This window comes from Corythoichthys intestinalis, chromosome 15 (genome assembly GCF_030265065.1).
Source record: "Corythoichthys intestinalis isolate RoL2023-P3 chromosome 15, ASM3026506v1, whole genome shotgun sequence".
Lineage (NCBI taxonomy): Eukaryota > Metazoa > Chordata > Actinopteri > Syngnathiformes > Syngnathidae > Corythoichthys > Corythoichthys intestinalis.
This window is the reverse complement of record NC_080409.1, coordinates 6,617,569-6,638,431: the sequence shown is the minus strand read 5'-3', so window position 1 is coordinate 6,638,431 and position 20,863 is coordinate 6,617,569. Positions and strand designations below refer to the sequence as shown.

At 38.2% G+C, this 20,863-nt stretch overlaps 1 protein-coding gene across 8 annotated transcripts in view; it reads right to left on the bottom strand.

Moving 5' to 3' along the window:
* Positions 1-14,488: 14,488 nt before the first annotated feature.
* aspg (asparaginase homolog (S. cerevisiae)) overlaps positions 14,489-20,863 on the bottom strand; it is a 71,381-nt gene continuing 65,006 nt past the window's right edge. For 5 of the 8 annotated variants that reach the window (XM_057859095.1, XM_057859096.1, XM_057859097.1 and 2 more), the window contains 5 exons: positions 19,837-19,936; positions 19,688-19,753; positions 19,573-19,608; positions 18,872-18,940; positions 14,489-15,236 (listed from right to left, as the gene is read on the bottom strand). In XM_057859095.1, the coding sequence (XP_057715078.1) occupies positions 15,192-15,236; positions 18,872-18,940; positions 19,573-19,608; positions 19,688-19,753; positions 19,837-19,936 (316 nt within the window). In that variant the 3' untranslated portion in view covers positions 14,489-15,191. The remainder of the gene's footprint in view (positions 15,237-18,871; positions 18,941-19,572; positions 19,609-19,687; positions 19,754-19,836; positions 19,937-20,863) is intronic. The other 3 variants (XM_057859098.1, XM_057859100.1, XM_057859099.1) reach the window with 3 other exon arrangements.

Below are 20,863 nucleotides of genomic sequence, written 5' to 3'. Positions count from 1 at the left end.
TGAATTGTGATTAATTCCAATTAATTAATTTTTGAGCTGTGATTAACTTGATTAAAAAATTTAATCGTTTGACAGCCCTAATATTTTTGTATTTGAAATACATTTTTTGTTCAATTTTTACACTACTTTATGTTGGCGACAAAACTTTTTTCTTGCCAAAATTTGACCTTTATGTCTTCATTACATGATAAATCTTTTATCAGTGAAACAAATATATGTTTGTACGTTCGACATCATTTGGGAGGGTCTTAGCTTTCATATGAGCCATTTCTGAAACAAATTGAATTATTAAAAGTCAGGTTATTAGCAATTGTTTCTACAAAATGGATAAGCGACAAGACTTTTGTCAGGGACTGTACTTATTTCTCCCCCTTCTGTCATTGTTTGCATACTATCCTCATTAAAATATGAAAACCTATAAATGTTTAGGTGGTTTTAGTTAAAGCAGACACTGTTTTTCATCTGTGTAATTTTGACAAAGATCAGATCACATTTGATGGTGATTTTATGCAGAAATGTGAGAAATTCCAAAAGGTTCAGATATTTTGTCACACCACTGTATAGTTCATATACATGGGACATTTTTTTTCTATAACTTCAGTTGAAGTTGTTCTCTTATTTTTCACAGAATGAATATTTTATTTGGAAAACCTTGAAGTTGTTACTTACAGTATATCATTATTAAAACATCCAGTGGGACATCACTATAAAATTACCTATAACCAGTGCTTAATTTGTAAATCATAAGGTGCCGGAACGCAAAGTACATATGACAGCGTAGGTATGACGACACGGGCACAGGTCCCTGAACATATGCAGAAAATGGTGCTGAAAACAAAAACGCAAATGCCCACTTGCCATGCTGTGGGACTTTTTTTTTCTTTCTTTTCTTTGTGCTTTTCTGACTTGTTTTGAACCATCTTCCTTCTTTTTGAAAAAAGACAGTAAATCCAACTGTCTTTTTAGCATGTTGAAATACCTTTCGATCCTGGCTGCTTGCTCTCCAGATGCCATAAATGTCAAACTTTTTTTTTTGTTTGTTTAATGTCAGGAGTGTGATTTGTTGGTCCAGCTTTTTAGAGCATCAACAAATCTCTGACTCTTTCAAATGACGTTAAATTTTTATAAACAACATGCAATTCTCGGGATTTGTTCTGTAAATGAATTTATGTATATTATTATTGTATTTTATACTGTAATGTCCATAACTATGTGTAATATTCTGATAGAATGTTTTCCGAGGCACCCTGAAGTGCACGTAATATTACTGTTGTTTTAGTCACGTGATGCAGGAGAGAGATAGAGAGGCACAGCCTACCGAGAGCCCCAAGCTGTGTTCGTGCTGTTAGCTCCATGTGTTAATAAAAAACAAAGTTGTCAGCACGTCGTGTGTTCGATACTTTTGTCAACAAAAAGCTCAAAACAAGACACTATGCATGGTCCGTTTAAGAGACGCTGGGACTGGAGAGCTGTGAGTAGTGGGAAGCAAGGGGGAGACGGGCGAGAAGCAAAAGTTCACGGTCGAATGTGGCGGCAGTCCACTGTTATTTTGTTTATTGTTTTCTTATTGTTGGCACAATAAAGTGGAGAAAGCCATCAACGACTCCTCTCCTTCTTTCCCCCCAATGTTTTTATATTATCATTATTTTCTATCCACGAGAAGTGCCGGATCTGCCCAAATAAGTCCTGGAACACAGAGAGGTCAAAATCAAGAGGTGCCTAATCTTGTTCCATATAGAATTGCTTACGATGGTGTCAAAGCACTACTCTCGTCTAAATTAAACTACTCATATTACATCAACAACGTTCCTTTTGCCAAGATGTTACATGATGTTGTGTCCTACATCCCGACAAATTAAAATCATGGGTTTCTGTGCGCAAAAGAAATTAGTAGGTAAATCTGTCATCAAAATTTGGACCGTTGCCGCCGCCGCTAAAAGATGATTACGTGAAGATTTGCATTTTCACTCAACATCAACAAGGGCGGTGAGTAATTGATGTCTTAGGGCGGAATCAATTATTGCCGCAACAACCAGCATGTCTCTGTGTGACAGCCAGGAGTACACACTTGTTTGTGAGGGAGTGGAGGCAGGGCTTGTCACTTGGCCGATAATTGCAATCCATAGTAAAGATGATTTACCACGTCCGTCACTCTACTCCGCGGAGGAGGTCTTCGCTGATGAAATTCCACAGAGGAATCCCTCGGGAGTCGAGCTGCTACATCTGCTGCCTTGTGCACGTGCGGGCAAATGGCTCAGGGCGTCTCATTAAGGCCTCTCTTATGTCTTAGACATGCGGGCGAGACCCGGCGCCACGCCGCGTGCACGGACTAGGCTTTGTGAGAAACGTTTAGCAAATATTGATAGTTCTGCCACATGGAGGGCATCAAAGGGAAAGCAGACATGGAGGATCACGGGTGCTCGGTGCGGTCATGAATGATTTATGTCGTCGTCTTTGGGAAAAGGCCATTTGGATTTGTCTGATTTGAGTTTCTCACCACACAGGTCTGAATATAAAGGCTGCTCCAAGTGTGTTTTAATAAAGAGTTTAATTATACGACCTCCGGAAAAAAAGTCATTTTTTTCCCCCTTACAATGTAGTTTAATAAAAATCCTGTTCTCATTTCGACAAAATTTTGCTAATGATGACAGATATCAGGTCATAAAGCTTTACTACAATTGAATATATTTTATTGCTCGGAACATATCCAAGTTTTTGTCATAGGCAGCAAATGGTGATAAACCAATTGGTACTGGTGGATTGTGATGTGGCCAGCAGAGGATGCTGTTTCCCAAATTCTCATACTTGCGTACTTGTTTCGAGGCATAACTACAATGATCCCTCGTTTTTCGTGGTTAATGGGGACTGCCCCCTCTCGGAAAATCCGCGAAGTAGAGGCGGAGCCTATTTACATTTAAAAAATATTTTTTAAATTGTTTTTTAATTTTTGTTTTGTGTTTAATGTATTTATTCAGATTTAACATCATTGGAAAGCGATACATATATGACATGTTCTTTCCCTTTTTTTCCCCCAAAGTATAATTTAAAAATATGTAAGGGCATGTAGATTGTTTTAAGCACTGCAAATGTAATAATTATGATATATATATACATACAGTGCCTTGCAAAAGTATTCGGCCCCCTTGAATCTTGCAACCTTTCGCCACATTTCAGGCTTCAAACATAAAGATATGAAATTTAATTTTTTTGTCAAGAATCAACAACAAGTGGGACACAATCGTGAAGTGGAACAACATTTATTGGATAATTTAAACTTTTTTAACAAATAAAAAACTGAAAAGTGGGGCGTGCAATATTATTCGGCCCCTTTACTTTCAGTGCAGCAAACTCACTCCAGAAGTTCAGTGAGGATCTCTGAATGATCCAATGTTGTCCTAAATGACCGATGATGAGAAATAGAATCCACCTGTGTGTAATCAAGTCTCCGTATAAATGCACCTGCTCTGTGATAGTCTCAGGGTTCTGTTTAAAGTGCAGAGAGCATTATGAAAACCAAGGAACACACCAGGCAGGTCCGAGATACTGTTGTGGAGAAGTTTAAAGCCGGATTTGGATACAAAAAGATTTCCCAAGCTTTAAACATCTCAAGGAGCACTGTGCAAGCCATCATATTGAAATGGAAGGAGCATCAGACCACTGCAAATCTACCAAGACCCGGCCGTCCTTCCAAACTTTCTTCTTAAACAAGGAGAAAACTGATCAGAGATGCACCCAAGAGGCCCATGATCACTCTGGATGAACTGCAAAGATCTACAGCTGAGGTGGGAGAGTCTGTCCATAGGACAACAATCTGCACAAATCTGGCCTTTATGGAAGAGTGGCAAGAAGAAAGCCATTTCTCAAAGATATCCATAAAAAGTCTCGTTTAAAGTTTGCCACAAGCCACCTGGGAGACACACCAAACATGTGGAAGAAGGTGCTCTGGTCAGATGAAACCAAAATTGAACTTTTTGGCCACAATGCAAAACGATATGTTTGGCGTAAAAGCAACACAGCTCATCACCCTGAACAAACCATCCCCACTGTCAAACATGGTGGTGGCAGCATCATGGTTTGGGCCTGCTTTTCTTCAGCAGGGACAGGGAAGATGGTTAAAATTGACGGGAAGATGGATGCAGCCAAATACAGGAACATTCTGGAAGAAAACCTGTTGGTATCTGCACAAGACCTGAGACTGGGACGGAGATTTATCTTCCAACAGGACAATGATCCAAAACATAAAGCCAAATCTACAATGGAATGGTTCAAAAATAAACGTATCCAGGTGTTAGAATGGCCAAGTCAAAGTCCAGACCTGAATCCAATCGAGAATCTGTGGAAAGAGCTGAAGACTGCTGTTCACAAACACTCTCCATCCAACCTCTCTGAGCTCGAGCTGTTTTGCAAGGAAGAATGGGCAAGAATGTCAGTCTCTCGATGTGCAAAACTGATAGAAACATACCCCAAGCGACTTGCAGCTGTAATTGGAGCAAAAGGTGGCGCTACAAAGTATTAACGCAAGGGGGCCGAATAATATTGCACGCCCCACTTTTCAGTTTTTTATTTGTTAAAAAAGTTTAAATTATCCAATAAATTTTGTTCCACTTCACGATTGTGTCCCACTTGTTGTTGATTATTGACAAAAAAATTAAAATTTTATATCTTTATTTTTGAAGCCTGAAATGTGGCGAAAGGTTGCAAGGTTCAAGGGGGCCGAATACTTTTGCAAGGCACTGTATATATATATATATATATATATATATATATATATATATATATATATATATATATATATATATATATATATATATATAGGACTGTCTCAGGAAATTAGAATACACAATATTCTAATTTTTTGAGACAGTCCTGTGTATATATACAGGACTGTCTCAGGAAAAATTAGAAAAATACACAATATTCTAATTTCCTGACTGTCTCAGGAAATTAGAATATTGTGTATTCTAATTTCCTGAGACAGTCCTGTATATATACACAGGACTGTCTCAAAAAATTAGAATATTGTGTATTCTAATTTCCTGAGACAGTCCAGTATATATCAGGGGTCACGTTAACCGAATATTTTCCGTCGTTGACCGTTTTTTTTAAACGGTGACGGAAAAAAACTGAAGTCCATCCATCATTTTGACAGGTTGCAATTCACACCCCAGACCACAGGGTGGCGAGTGAGCATATTAATTAATTAGCTATTGTCTCTCTTGATGCATGACGTCGTTGGCCTTACTCGGAAAAATGTCAAGGCAACTGAGCGTCCGAACTAAGGCTACGTTCATACTACAGGTCTTAATGCACAAATCCGATTTTTTCGTGTTTTTCCGACTCGAGTTAGGCATTAACTTGACGGTCTGAACGTGACAAGTCACATAGAACGGGACCATTTCAAATCCGATCTGGGTCAGTTTCGTATGTGGTCTAAATCCGATCTGGGCCACATTTTTCCAGACTGTCGCGGCGGTCTGTACTGTCTAGTCCCGCAAATCAGATTTAATGCAGCAATTACATCATCAAAAAGCGAGAGACGGTACGGTAGCGATGCAGCAGTGCGTTATTAGCGCCTAGCTTGCTTTGAACACGGCTTTTTAGGAAGGGTCGGACTTGACAACAGTCATAAAAAATTAAAAATAGGTTTGAGGATAAGCCTGAGAATGATCGGTGTTCTCTCTGCTCCATATAAGCAATATTTCAACATTGCTTACACGGCCGAGAGTCGGGGCAAACTGCCCGTATGTGTGTGTGAGACATGCACGAACAGTGCGTGCATGCTATCGATCCATATACTTTGAATATAAACCTAAACGGGGATTATATATGCCTGTTATTTGTGTCCTGTTTTTAACAGCAACAAGCCTATGGCTACGTTCATACTACAGGTCTTAATGCACGAATCCGAATTTTTGTCATATCTGCGCACTAATTCGCAGTCCGACATGCGCTGAGCAAGATGACCCGCATAGGCAGAAGCATCAAAACAAATGACTATACAATCACACATGCTGGCTGTCATCCGTCATTCCAGGGATATCATATTTTGCTTATTAAAAAGAGGACACAAATAACAGGCATAAATAATCCCTGTACAGGTTTATATTCAAAGTATATGTGATGTGTGATAGCGCGGTGTGGATTCTCTGTTAAGCTTGTTCGGACAGAATATTAATTAAAGATGAATGAAAACTAAATACTATTGAATATGTCATTATTAACATTTTAAAAATTTAAGTGACGGGTAAAAATAGATTATGACCGGATTTTTATGACCCTGTCAGTCAAAATGACAGACAACGAAAAAGTCTCGCGCAACCTCTGATATATATATATATATATATATATATATATATATATATATATATATATATATATATGTAAATATATATATATATATATATATATATATATGTATATATATATATATATATATATATATATATATATATATATATATATATATATATATATATATATATATATATATATATATATATATATATATATATATGGCGGAAAACACTCAGGTGACTTGAAGTTCCGCTCTGAGATCCCCAATTTGACCAAATTTAAAAATTGTCCTATATGCATGTGTGACACATCATTGGAAAACTTAAAATCTGTATTTTGTGGGGGAATAAAAATTTTGAACAGGAGGGCATTTAAAATTTTTTATTTTTTTTTTAAACAGCAAAACCCTTACTGGAGGCGAGAGCAAGCGAGAACAGAATTAAAGACGTCATGATTTTAACAAGATATTATTGCGTACTTACCTCGTTTCGATCCAAAAACTCCATGTAGCATGTTTCATCGAGTGTCAAGACACAGATGTGAATGGTCACAGCTGGATTTTTTGGGGATTTTATGGGTGAAACATGGTAATATAACAAGGATCGCGATGCAGAAATCGCAGACATCAAGGAGTGGTCGAGATTTTCTTTTTCATATATTTACCCTTTTAAGCGTTTTTTTTTTTTTTTTTTGGATGTATTATTTATCATCTAACATATCGGAGAAAATTCGACAGTAACACAATTAAGTGATAGTTATGAGGTAGATATCCGTGACTTTTTTACAGACGCCATTTTTTTCAGTGTGACATAATTTGTTTAAAAGTTTAAAATATGTGAGTGAATAATTTTTTTAAGTCTTAGGATATATAGTTAGGATTTACATTTACATTCAAGATATACAATTAACATTTAGATTTAAGAATTATATTTAAGTTTTACTATACATTTTGGATTTATATTTATGATTTAGATTTAATATTTAAATTTAGGTTTTAGATTTAACATTTAGATTAAGAATTTATATTTAACATTTAGATTTAAGATATATATGTAAGATTTAGATTTGTATTTAAGTTTTGGATTAAAGATTTAAATTAAATATTTGGTTCTGGATTTAAACATAGACAAGTCTAGTACTTATTATTTAAAAATAAATATTTAGGTTGCTATATAATGTGTAAATGTGCAAAAAAAAAGTGACTGTAAAATTTTCACACCACATTTAAACACTGTGTTGCGCTAAATATGAGAAAATGTAGTAATTTTCAGCATGTGCTGCTTTACAAACGGTTACGGGGCGCCGTTTGTCTGGGAGGGGCCTGCAAAAAAAATTCGACTTGCTCCCCACATACACACACCGGACGATCGTTTTGAGGGCCCGCGAATAATTGTCCACTAGCACCCCCCGTGTGACGCTCCACTCAGGGGGTCCCGTTGATGCTCATCGCACCCAGGCCCTGTTCACATTTGTTCCGCCACTGCGCGTTTCCACAGCGACGATCGTCCCTTGACGGCAGCTGTCCATTCAGGTTGGCTGTTCGAAGTGACTCAACAGAGACAAATTGCGTTTACGAGTTGCTTTAATCAGGACGTTTAATTACAGCAACAAACACAGAAAATACAAGCAGAGCGATAAAGCCGATAGGTGAACGAACAGAATAAATTTGCTGTTTTGTTTCATATTAAATGTCTAATTTTCATAGAAAAATGATTTTTAAAATCATCAGACATGAGCCTTAAGAAGTCGGTTGTTGTTACGCATCTCCAGCAAAAGCAAAAGGCCGAGGCATCTGAGCAGCAAATGTCTGACTGGTCAAGTGGTCCTAAACATTTCACAATTTCTTCAAAGAACTGTTGAACTGTCGAGAACCACTCAATCAGGGAGACCACAGTCACTTTGGAAATCCTCATTTCTTTGGTTTTCCTACAAAAACAGCTATTAAAAGAGCAGCGATCGCCGGAGGATTACCTTGTAGAGGATGAGGTCCTTTCTGCTCATTGCTCTTTCTTACCTTTCTGTCACCACAGCTTACACTGTGTCAACTGACAGCGCCAGCGTCTTTATATATGATGATTCGGGGCTCGGTTCAAACAAGTTTCATTCAGGCAGGAATGAAGCCCACGCCGGTCCGACCGGATGAGCTGGGTTCCGACGAACGAGCAGCCGCCCTTCGCAAAATAAATCACGCTGAAGACAGACCATTTTAACTATTTATTTACTTGAATTTTTCTTTTTAGGAACCATATTAGGTTACTTCACCTGCCTCTCCCACAAAAAGCAAAGTTTTAGTAGATAGTAGGTTACAGTGCTCATTTTTGTGGCACTGTAAATCCACAATTTTGAAGAAAATTCTGGCCAAGGTTGGTGAATATTGTTAGTAGACCTCTCTGACTACTACCATACTCAAAACTATGCATTTATACTATAGCAGTATTTGGAAAAATGAATTAAAAGTCTTGCATATGTATATTTGATCTGGTTACAGTTCTCATTTTTGTGGGACTGTAAATCCACAATTCTAAATAGGTTCTGGCTAAGGTTGGTCAATATTAGTAGTAGACCTCTCGGAATATTCCCATATGCAAAATTATCCATTTTTACTCTACCAATATTTGGAAATTGAATTAAATGTCCTGCATGTGAACTTTAATTAAATGTCCTGCATGTGAACTTAAATCAGATTACAGTTCTCATTTATGCGGTACTGTAAATCCACAATTTGGGATAAGTTCTGGACAAGGATGGTGAATTTTAGTCGTGGACCTCTCTGACAACTCCCATACTTGGAACTATGAATTTTTACTATCCCAAAATTTAGAAAATTTGAATCAAAAGTCCTTCGTGCATACTTTGATCAGGTTACAGTTCATTTTTGTGTACTGTAAATCCACATTTCTGAATAGGTTTAGGCCAAGGGTGGTGAATATTAGTGGAACTCTCTGACTACTCACACACTCTTAACTATGCATTTTTACTGTACCCAGGGCTGTCAACAGACTTGCAGGTGACAAGAGACCATTATAGGATTCCCCCACCCCTGCAACCGGCGTGTCACAACAACATACGCAGTACTTTTAATGCTTTGCAAGTAATGACAGTGTAAATTTTCAAATTATTTAATTTGAGATGAAGAGTTAAATTTAACAGACAGTAATGTGATGTGACACAGTATAAACAAACAATTTCCATTTATTGTCCCATGTAGGCTACTGTACAGTACAATACAATCGAGAGTGCTATGCCTGCCTGCTAAGCAACAAACAGTATAACTAAACAACCAGTGCCTGCCCCCTCCACATCCCTGGGGTTATCAAGCCCTCAAACTGTGAGCTGTTTCGGTGATGGATTCGTAATAACGTTTGCTATAATACACAGTGGGTTGTAAACCCAACATAAATCCAGCTGCCGGACCCGAGTCTGTTCAGCCTCGCGCACCTGCTCCCCACAGACTAACCCTGATCTCCCATCATCTCTCTCCTCCAACGCAAGCAGCATGTCTTGTCATACCGCAGCTCAATAGGCTACAAGCGGCGGGTGACAGGCTAGGATCGGATTTGGTCACGGTGATCGCGAATGTAAGCGGCTGTTGTTCACTTACCGACATCACTGTCCACAGCCAACTCTAGCCTTAATTCTCTGGTTTCTTGTCCCCCTTTTAAAAACTTTGATCTTCATCTCTTGTTCTTTTCATTCCACGCACCCGATTTATGACGACTCGCCATGTTTACAGTTTTTAACAATGACAGATTTTGATTTCCCTCTTCAGGGCACGTACGTAGTGTAGCCTTGAGTGCGCCAGAGCGGGGTCAAACAATTCTCTGCTAAGACAGAGAGGGTGGTGGGTGGTCGTGCAAAAAAAGAAAAAAAAAAATATTTGAAATATTTAATATGTTAATGTTTTTAAGTATATATCGAGTAGAACATAATATTTAATCAGACAATGATTTAAATAAAAAAAGAAATATGTGAATGTGAAGTAAAATAAATTAAGGGTCATTCAGGGGCCCCTATGGTCCTGACGCCCAGGATAAAATATCCGGTTGCCCCCCCCCCCCCCCCCCCCCGATGGGCTTGACTGTACCTATAGTTACAACATTTGAATTAAAAGTCCTACATGTGTACAGTACTTTGATCAGGTTACAGTACCTTTAATTAATGGTTTACTTTTTTAAATTATAGTTTATCGTATCAATGACCTGTTTGTGTTTAAGTCACTACATGCTTTAAAATCACTACACTATTGTAAGTATTTTAATGTAAGCTAATTACGGTCTCTGTTTTTTGTTTACCATGTGATTAATGTCCAAAACAAATGCTGTTTTTTTTCCATCAAGGTACGTGTGTTGATGGATGGAAGGCTTCCAACGTCGTACCATGAAGTGGGCAGGTCTTTTAATGACTTCCAGGCCACTCCCTCTCCCCAGTCTGCCCCTGGAAGCGGCCCGCCAGGGGTCCATTTGAGCCCACGGTGTTCTATTAACTGGTAGGCATGTTGTCGCTCCTTCATACTGTAAACAGGGTTCGTACACTTTTCTCAGGTCCAAATTTATGCACTTTTAAGGACTTTCAAGACCAAGTTTCTAGTTTTTCCAGTACCTCTGAAATGATATCTCTGCCATTGTTTTTTGTTTATTATTTTTTTTTTAACAATGAAGGAGAAATAGAATATGGTACTTTCTCACAAGTACGCAAACGTCTTCCAAAATGTTCGACGAACCCAGAGGCTCAAGAAATTTTGTTTGAAAAGCAGACCGTGCTGAGAAAACACTGAAAACCTAACACAAAATGTAAGCATTTTTCAAACCTTGAAAACACGACAGTAAAATCCAAGCATTTTCAAGGATTTCAAAGACCTGTACGAACCCTGTGTACAGTATATACAAAATTACATTGGTGCTGAAAACAGGTAGATTTGGTACTGCGCTACTGCACTTGGCTCACTTTTTTGTCTGCAGTTACATTAGTTAATTCCAGTCTTTACATCTAAATGGGTTGGACGTCTAGCACCGTCAATTGCAGCCAATCTGTTAAGAAGGAAGTAACCAAAAACCAACAGGAAGTAGCCCAGAAATGCCCGACAAAGCAACAGTAACTGATCCAAAATTTACAGAAAGTGTACTTACAAGTATCTTAAAACATGGAAGTGACCCAACATTAACTCATTGCCTACCATTGAAAACAATAGACGTCCAATTCAGTTATTCTGTGAATGCTCATCTTTCAGTGCCATTGACGATGCTCAACGTCCAATCCATTTTGCAGGGACGTCATTAGACCTAATACAGTACTGAGGCACTGGCGAGTCAGCACTTATCTATCATAAAAAATCCATAATTTTTTAACAACAAGCCTTTTTTCCCATTTTGAATCCTGCAGCTTATTGTCCTTTGCGGCTTATTTGTTGATTTATTTTATTTGGGTTAATAGGTAACACTTTCTTTGACAGCGGATGATGAAGTATTGGCCCCCCTGCAATTCTGTCAGATAATGTTCAATTTCTCCCAGAAAATGATGGCAATTATGAATGCTTTGGTAGTAATATCTTTATTTATTTTGCTTGAAATGAAAAAACACAAAAGAGAATTGGGGGGAAAAATCATTATCATTTGACACGAAACACCAAAAATGAGCCGGACAAAAGTATTGCCCCCATTTGAAAAATCATGTGTTGCTTCTCTAATTTATGTCATTAACATCACCTGTTACTTACCTGTGGCACATCACAGATGGTGGCAGTAACTAAATCACACGTGTAGCCAATTAAAATGGATTAAAGTTGACTCAACCTCTGTCCTTTGTCCTTGTGTGTACCACATTGAGGATGGAGAAAAGAAAAAAGACCAAAGAACTGCCTGAGGACTCGAGAAGCAAAACTGTGAGGAAGCATGGACAATCTCAAGGCTACAAGTCCATCTCCAAAGACCTGAATGGTCCTTTGTCTATCGTGCGCAGTGTCATCAATAATTGTAAAGCCCATGGCACTGTGGCTAACCTCTCTAGATGTGGACGGAAAAGAAAAATTGACGAGAGATTTCAACGAAAGATTGTGCGGATGGTGGATGAAGAACCTCGACTATCATCCAAACAACCAAACAAGTTCAAGCTGTCCTGCAGTCCGATGGTACAACAGTGTCAACCCGTACTATCCATCGGCGTCCGAATGAAAAGGGATTCTATGGTAGGATACCCAGGAAGACCCCACTTCTGACCCAGAGACAATAAAAAGCCAGGCTGGAGTTTGCCAAAACTTACCTGAGAAAGCCAAACATGTTTTGGAAGAATGTTCTCTGGTCAGATGAGACAAAAGTAGAGCTTTTTGGAAAAAGGCATCAACCTAGAGTTTACAGGGGAAAAAACGAGGCCTTCAAAGAAAAGAACACGGTCCCCACAGTCAAACATGGCGGCGGTTCCCTGTTGTTTTGTGGTTGCTTTGCTGCCTGTGGCACTGGACTGCTTGACCATGTACATGGCATTATGAAGTCTGAAGACTACCAACATATTTTGCAGCATATTGTAGGGCCCAGTGTGAAAAAGTTGGGTCTCGCTCAGAGGTCATTGGTCTTCCAGCAAGACAATGACCCAAAACACACTTCAAAAAGCACTAGAAAATGGTTTGATAGAAAGCACAGGAGACTTCTGAAGTGGCCAGCAATGAGTCCAGACCTGAATCCCATAGAACACCTGCGGAGACATCTGATAATGGCAGTTTGAAGAAGGCACCCTTCAAATCTCAGAGACCTGGAGCAGTTGGCCAAAGAAGAATGGTCTGAAATTCCAGCAGAGCATTGTAAGAAACTCAATGATGGATACCAGAAGCGGTTGTTCGCAGTTATTTTGTCTAAAGGTTGTGCTACCAAGCATTAGGTTTAGAAGTCCCCAGTGCTTCCTCTCAAACCATTTTCTAGTGCTTTTTGAAGTGTGTTTTGGGTCATTGTCCTGCTGGAACACCCATGACCTCTGAGGGAGATCATCATTTTCACACTGGGCCCTACATTATGCTGCAAAATTCGTTGGTAGTCTTCAGACTTCATAATGCCATGCACACGGTCAAGCAGTCCAGTGCCCAAGGCAGAAAAGCAACCCCTAAACATCAGGGAACCTCCGCCATGTTTGACTGTGGGGACCGTGTTCTTTTCATTGAAGGCCTCGTTTTTTTCCCTGTAAACTCTATGTTGATACCTTTTCCCAAAAAGCTCTACTTTTGTCTCATCTGACCAGAGAACATTCTTCCAAAACGTTTTTTGGCTTTCTCAGGTAAGTTTTGGCAAACTCCAGCCTGGCTTTTCTATGTCTCTGGGTCAGAAGTGGAGTCTTCCTGGGTATCCTACCATAGAGTCCCTTTTCATTCAGATGCCGAAGGATAATAAGGGTTGACACTGTTGTACCCTCGGACTGCAGGACAGCTTGAACTTGTTTGGATGTTAGTCGAGGTTCTCTATCCACCATCCACACAATTTTTCGTTGAAATCTCTTGTCAATTTTTGTTTTCCGTCCACATCTAGGGAGGTTAGCCACAGTGCCATGGGCTTTACACTTATTGATGACACTGCGCACGGTAGACACAGGAACATTCAGGTCTTTGGAGGTGGACTTGTAGCCTTGAGATTGCCCATGCTTCCTCACAATTTTGCTTCTCAAGTCCTCAGACAGTTCTTTGGTGTTTCTTTTCTCCATGCGAATGTGGTACACACATTGTCAAAGGTTGAGTCAACTTTAATCCATTTTAAATGGCTGTAAGTGTGATTTAGTTTTAGCCACCGCCTGTTACGTGCCACAGGTAAGTAACAGGCGCTGTTAATTACACAAGTTGGAGAAGCATCACATGATTTTTCAAAGGGTGCAAATACTTTTTTTGGGAGTTTTGTGTAAAATGATAATGATTTAACCCCCCCCCCCCCCATTCTCTTTTGTGTTTTTTTCATTGCAAGCAAAATAAATAAAGATGTTCTTGCAATCATTTTCTACGAGAAATTGTGCATTATCTGACAGAATTGCAGGGGTGCCAATAGTTTTGGCCAGCATTGTAAAACTAAACACAAATACAGGTTTCTGTAAAAAAAAGCACTTTTGTTTTTCAGCCTTCAGCATTCAAAATCAAAACATTAGGCAAAGCTCTTGAAATAAAAGAAAATCAAAGTCAAAAGCAGTTTTTTGAGTGTTTTGACAAAAACAAAACAAAACAGGATTTTCTTATATGTAATTGAATTTATTTCTCGTGCTTTTTCAACAAGGATTAAAGACAGTATCCCAAACGACACAGCAGCAAGACATTAAAACGGTGAAACAAAATATAAACACTTAATTGAATGGCATATGTTCAATCAGTTCATTGCTTCAAGATAACAAAGTGAACAGATAAAGGGACGCTCAACAAGACTAAAATACATTGCAAAGATCACAGAAACCAGATTGCAACTGAAATGTTTAGTTCCGTTTCAGAAAGAGTTATGCCGCTCTTCCGGCTCGACGGCGGGCTGAGAAACAGGCCGGATCAGTCTGCGGTTACAGTTTTCGACCACGTGTTCTACCACTTCAGCAGGATGCTCTCGGAGGTATTTGACCAAGAAAAATGCACGCGCCGCAAAAATCTTTTCACCATAAAAATCAGGATATAAAAAAATAAAAGACCCTGAACTTGATTACACTGTCACAGTAATCATTCCATATTAACTCACAGCAACATTTGGTTTATCTTGCACAATATCATCATGTACAATGTATACCCTCATATCACGATTTAAAGCAGCGTCAAATATTTCAATGCAATTTGTGCTCACATTCCACCATCAAAGAAACTCAGTCGGACGGTAATCACTTTGTGATCGTGGCTTCGGATAAACTGTGCTTTCGTCTCGATTTCAGGACGGAGTAGGTGCTCGTGGACGGAGCGGGGCTTAGGATTCCGCGGGAGCGGCAGTGAAGTCGATAACTCCCCCGTTCTGTTGAAAAAAGAGACAAAAATAAAGATGAGATCAACGAAGAAGGAAATGGAGAGGAGAGTATTCATAAGTCTTCACATAAAGCACAAATAATACAACCCCCCCCCCCCCCCCCCCACAAAAACACACACAAACTCGCAGATAATCTGATAAACAAGGCATAGGAACTAAAGGTCGAATGGGCTTTTTTTCCCAAGATCAGCTGATATGTGGCCGATATAATAGGGTAACTGTTATGTTCAGTTTGGGTGATGATCTTTCATATAGAAGTCAACCAATGTCATGGCCGGCTGAATTTTTATCATGATCGGCCAACATATAGCTAATATATCTTACAGTAAAAAAAGTAAAAAAGTATCGGAACCTTTTGGAATGTCTCACATTTCTGCATAAAATCACCATCAAATTTGATCGGATCTTTGTCAAAATCACACAGATGAAAATAGTGTCTGCTTTAACTAAAACCACCCAAACATTTAAAGGTTTTCATATTTTGATGAGGATAGCATGCAAACAATGACAGAAGTGGGAAAAATAAGTAAGTGAACCTTCTGCTTCAGGAGACTTAAAGAGCAATTGAAAGCAATTTTTACCAAACAATTTAAGTCAGGTGTGTGACCAATCACTGATGAGTGGTTTAAAGCTGCCCTGCACACTATAAAACACACATCTGGTAAGAAATGTCTTGATAAGAAGCATTGTCTGATGTGCATCATGGCTCGGTCAAAAGAGCTGTCTGAAGACCTGCGATCAAAGATTGTTGATTTGTATAAAGCTGGTAAAGGATACAAAACCACCTCTAAATGTCTGGATGTTCATCAATCGACAGTCAGAGAAGTTTTCCACAAATGGAGAGACATTGGCACTGTTGCTTCTCTCCCAAGGAGTGAGCATCTGTCAAGAGTTCAGCGCCGAATACTCAGAGAGGTATAAAGAACCCTAGAGTGTCTGCCAAAGATTTACAGAAATCACTGTCACAGTCCAATATCTCTGTGCACTGATCAACTATATGTAAAATTATGGCCAAAAAGGGTGTTCATAGTGGGACTCCACAGACGCAGCCATGGCTGTCTAAAAAATACGTTGTTGCCCGTTTAATGTTTGCACAAAATATTAAATGTGATAGTTCACTTACTTATTTTTCCCCTTTCTGTTATCGTTTGCATACCCTTTCATTAAATATGAAAACCTATAAATGTTTGGGTGATTTTAGTTAAAACAGACACTGTTTATTCATCTGTGTGATTTGGACAAAGATCAGATCACATTTGATGGTGATTTTATGCAGGAATGTGAGAAAATCCAAAAGGTTCAGATACTTTTTCATACCACTGTAGACCACCCAAACAGTGAACATTTCTTTGTTGAAGAAAGGCCGCTCAGCCGATATAATAGTCCATTATAGGGATGTCCTCGATCCGATCACGTGATTGGAAATCAGGGCAATCAGGCCATTTGTCAGAGGATCGGAATCGGGTGGAAAGGGTTGGGTTTTATAATATTTATAATAGAGCGTGTTTCAAAATGGTTGACCCCATTCTAAATACCTATATCTCGGAAACTACTTCATGGATCTTAACTAAACTTAATACACTTTATGTTGAAGGTCATAAGTTTTATTGGTTAAATTTACAAAGAAAAGTACAAATATTTGTTGGTTCTATGACAGATTTTCATAAATGTTCAATATGATCACCACCTGCAATATTTTTAAGGTGTAAAAAGTGACAAAATCATCCAGAAATACTAAGGCACTGCCAAAAGAAACAAAAATATATATGTTTTATACTCCACAGCAAAAAGAAAATGGAAGAAGAAGTACTGTAAACAGTGCAGTACTGTAACATGTTTGGAACTTTGTTTTCAGTAACGAATCGGAACTCAGTATCGGCAGATTCTCAAAATCAGGTGACTTGAACCCGGGTGGAAAAATATGCAATCGGGATACTACTCTATTATATCCGATTTATCAACCCGCCGATATACCGACTGTTTTCCAACATCGATCAACTAACAACAAAAATAAGCTGATAAAAAAAAAAGGATTTTGATCAGGCATCCTCGTGGGCAACTGTGGCCACCGCTGACTGACGGTAGGACCCCGGATGGAACCTCCAGCAGTTTGAAGGTAGGCTGCTACAGAAAGCTTCAGGCTTGCCTGTTTTGTAAATATTGTAAGGGTTTTTTTTTTTTTATCCTGCATGAGATAATATGCAATGTTGGTAGCAATGGTAGTAATGTTTGGTAGCACAAGACCGAATTAAGTCTCAGGCCACCAATGTAAATTTAAAGCTGTTGAGGCAATTATTTAAAAAAATTGCCTTAAAAATCTACGCGCTTAAAAAAAAAAAAAAAAAAAAAAAAAAAAAAAAAAAAGTCAAAAAGTAAAGTCAAAAAGTATATCGGCCTCAAATATAGGGTTACAAAATCGGCTTTGGAAATCGTCAATCAGTTGAATATTTTTATCGATATCGGTTTGGGCATTTGAAAATCCCATATCGGTCGACCTCTAATATTAGGATAACTTCTGTTCACTGTTTGGGTGATGACCTTTGTTAATTGTGATTTTGGATAAAAGTTGCATGTTTTTTCTCTTGCTAGCCAGTGCTTCTGAGGAGAAGAAGAATGGACTTAAAACACAGATGTGTATCAGGCGTAAGATGATGTAATCAAAAGCAAAACTCAAACCCAAAACCATGCTGAATGGACACATGTTAAATGCATAAGCGGAGTTTAAGGGGGAGGCAGGCCCCCCTTGGTGGCCGAAAAGTGTCATTGCATGTAATTGACTTTCCTTTATATATAAAAATTGTAAAGCAAGAAAACAAACAACTAAAATGCATGAAATGAGCAAAAAAAGATATTTTTATAATCGGCCTAAATTATTTTTCAAACAGATCATGTGACTAGCTCCTTAGACGGTCATTTGCTTTGCATATCATTAAAAAAAAAAAAAAAAATGGGGAGGGCAATTTTATTTTTTATAGATGATTTTTTTCTTTGATTTAAAATATTTTTTTATGATTAGAATAGTGATTAGATTAGAATAGTGATTAGAATAATTTAAACACAAATGCCCTACCCATAATATGGCCCAAACACTAAAAGGATTGCTAAAATCAAAGAAAACTTTTTTTTCATGAAAAATTAAGTGTTCAAATGCAAATTTTTGAGTCCTAATATTTTTTCACATTCAAAAACTTTGAATTTTTCTTTTTTTTTAATTGAAGTGATTTTTCTTTTAAAAATATATTTTTTTTTTTGCATGAAGCAACTTATTTTTTGATTGATTAATAATGACAAAAATGTCCTAGCCAAAATGTGGCCCAAACATAAAACAACATTACTTCACTCAAAAAAATAAAAAATAAAAAAAATTCAAATAAAAATAGCTTTCAAATGCATTTTTTTTAAATTCCAAATTTATTTTTGCATTCAAACACTTTTTTTTTTGGATTGGAGTGACTTTTTTTTAATTGAAAATATATATTTTGATTGAAGCAACTTTTTTTCGATTGAAGCAACTTTTTTTTGGATCGAATTATAAAGACACAAATCTACCTACATATGGCTCTGCCCAGGGGATACAATATTTGACTGAGGTAACTACATTGGCACGACACCGGCGGGCGTACCATATTCAATGGGTGATGATCTTGGTGAAAAGTATAGCCTTCCTGCCAGCATCCTGATTTAGAATTCCCCTCAAGAATGATGGGAAACAAACAAACAAAAAAAAAACGCTCATTTTCAACTTATTATTATAAATATTCTTGTAAGTTAATTTTATTGCTGACACTGTGTTTCGGGGTCATCAACATGTTGTGATCCCCCTGCCTCAAAAGTCAAACTCCGCCTATGGTTAAATGGATGAGTTGACGTTCACTCTGCGACTCACACAAGTACACAAAGGGCTTGTTCAGACTGGCACCCAAAATCTAATTTTTAGCCCATCTTGACTGAAACTGGATGACTCTTTTGTAGTCTGAAGTCATCAAGCACAGAAATCCGACATTTTGCCAGATGGAGTGAAACCACATATGGGAGATAGTTTTATATCTAATCTGAACAAGATGCTTCTCAGTCTGAACAACTCAGATGGGTTTTGACTGTCCGTGACATCACTATGCTGCATGACGCCTTCGTTACCAGGCATGTGTGCTAATTATGTGGCCCAGTCTGAACAGGCCTAGATCTGATTTGGTCACTTGCTAAAAAAAAAAAAAATTATGTGAAAACTGAACTGTCAGCCCTAAAAGTCAGATTTGTGGAGCAATCCGATGGGAATCAGATATGCCTGCAGTCTGAACACAGCCTAAGAGTACATTTCATTTACCTCCTCGTCAAATTCATCATATTCATTCAATTCTGTCTGGAATTAAGCAGACACATGTCATCTGATAAGACAATTATTTGAGAGATGGAGATGAAAGATTTAAAACAGGATTAACCTTCATTTTTTTGCTGAGGATTCGTAGTACGAAGTTCATCATTTCCGGTTTACCGACAGTCGTGGCCTGGACAGAAAACAAACAAACATTTTAAAACAAAACAAAAAAAAAGTGATTTGGGCGAAATACATAACCTTTAAACCACCCACCAAGTCGATTGCTGTCTGCCCATCGTAGCCTGGTTTATTCAGATCAGCTCCAGCAAGGCTCCATATTTCCAGGCCTTCCAGGTCGCCGCTGACCACCAGGCTAACAAACAACAAGTGTCATTGCAGCAGAGAAGTTAGAGTATTCAAAATTTGGACTGAAGTGAAAGTAGTGTTACTTCAAAATAATACACAGTAGTATGTAAAAGTATCTGAACCTTCATAATTTCTCACATTTCTGCATAAAATCACCATCAAATGTTATCTGATCTTTGTCAAAATCACACAGATAAAAAAAGAAAGCAGTGTCTGCTTTCACTAAAACCACCCAAACATTTATAGGTTTCCATATTTTAATGAGGATAGCATACAAACAATATCAGAAGGTGGAAAAATAAGTAAGTGAACCCTCTGCCGAAGGAGACTTAAAGAGCAATTTAAACCAATTTTACCAAACATTTTAAGTCAGGTGTGTGCCCAATCACTGATGAATGGTTTAAAGCTGCCCTGCCCACTATAAAACACACACCTGGTAAGAAATCTCTTGATGAGAAACATTGTCTGATGTGCGTCATGGCTCGGTCAAAAGAGCTGTCTGAAGACCTGCGATCAAGGATTGTTGATTTGTATTAAGCTGGGAAGGGATACAAAACCATCTCTAAAAGTCAATCGACAGTCGTAGAAGTTGTCTACAAATGGAAAGAGTTTGGCACTATTGCTTCTTTCCCAAGAAGTGGCCGTCCACCAAAGATGATGCCAAGAGTTCGGTGCAGAATATTCAGTGAGGTAAAAATGAACCCTAGAGTGTCTGCTAAAGACTTACATAAATCACTGTGCACACATCAACTATATGTAAAACTGTGGCCAATAATGGTGTTCAGGGGAGGACTCCATGTAAGATGCTACTGCTGTTTAAAAATAACATTGTTGCTTGTTTAATGTTCACAAAAAGGCACTTGGACACCCCACAGAAGTTTTGGCTAAATATTTTGTGGACTTATGAAACCAAAGTTAAATTGTTTGGGAGTAA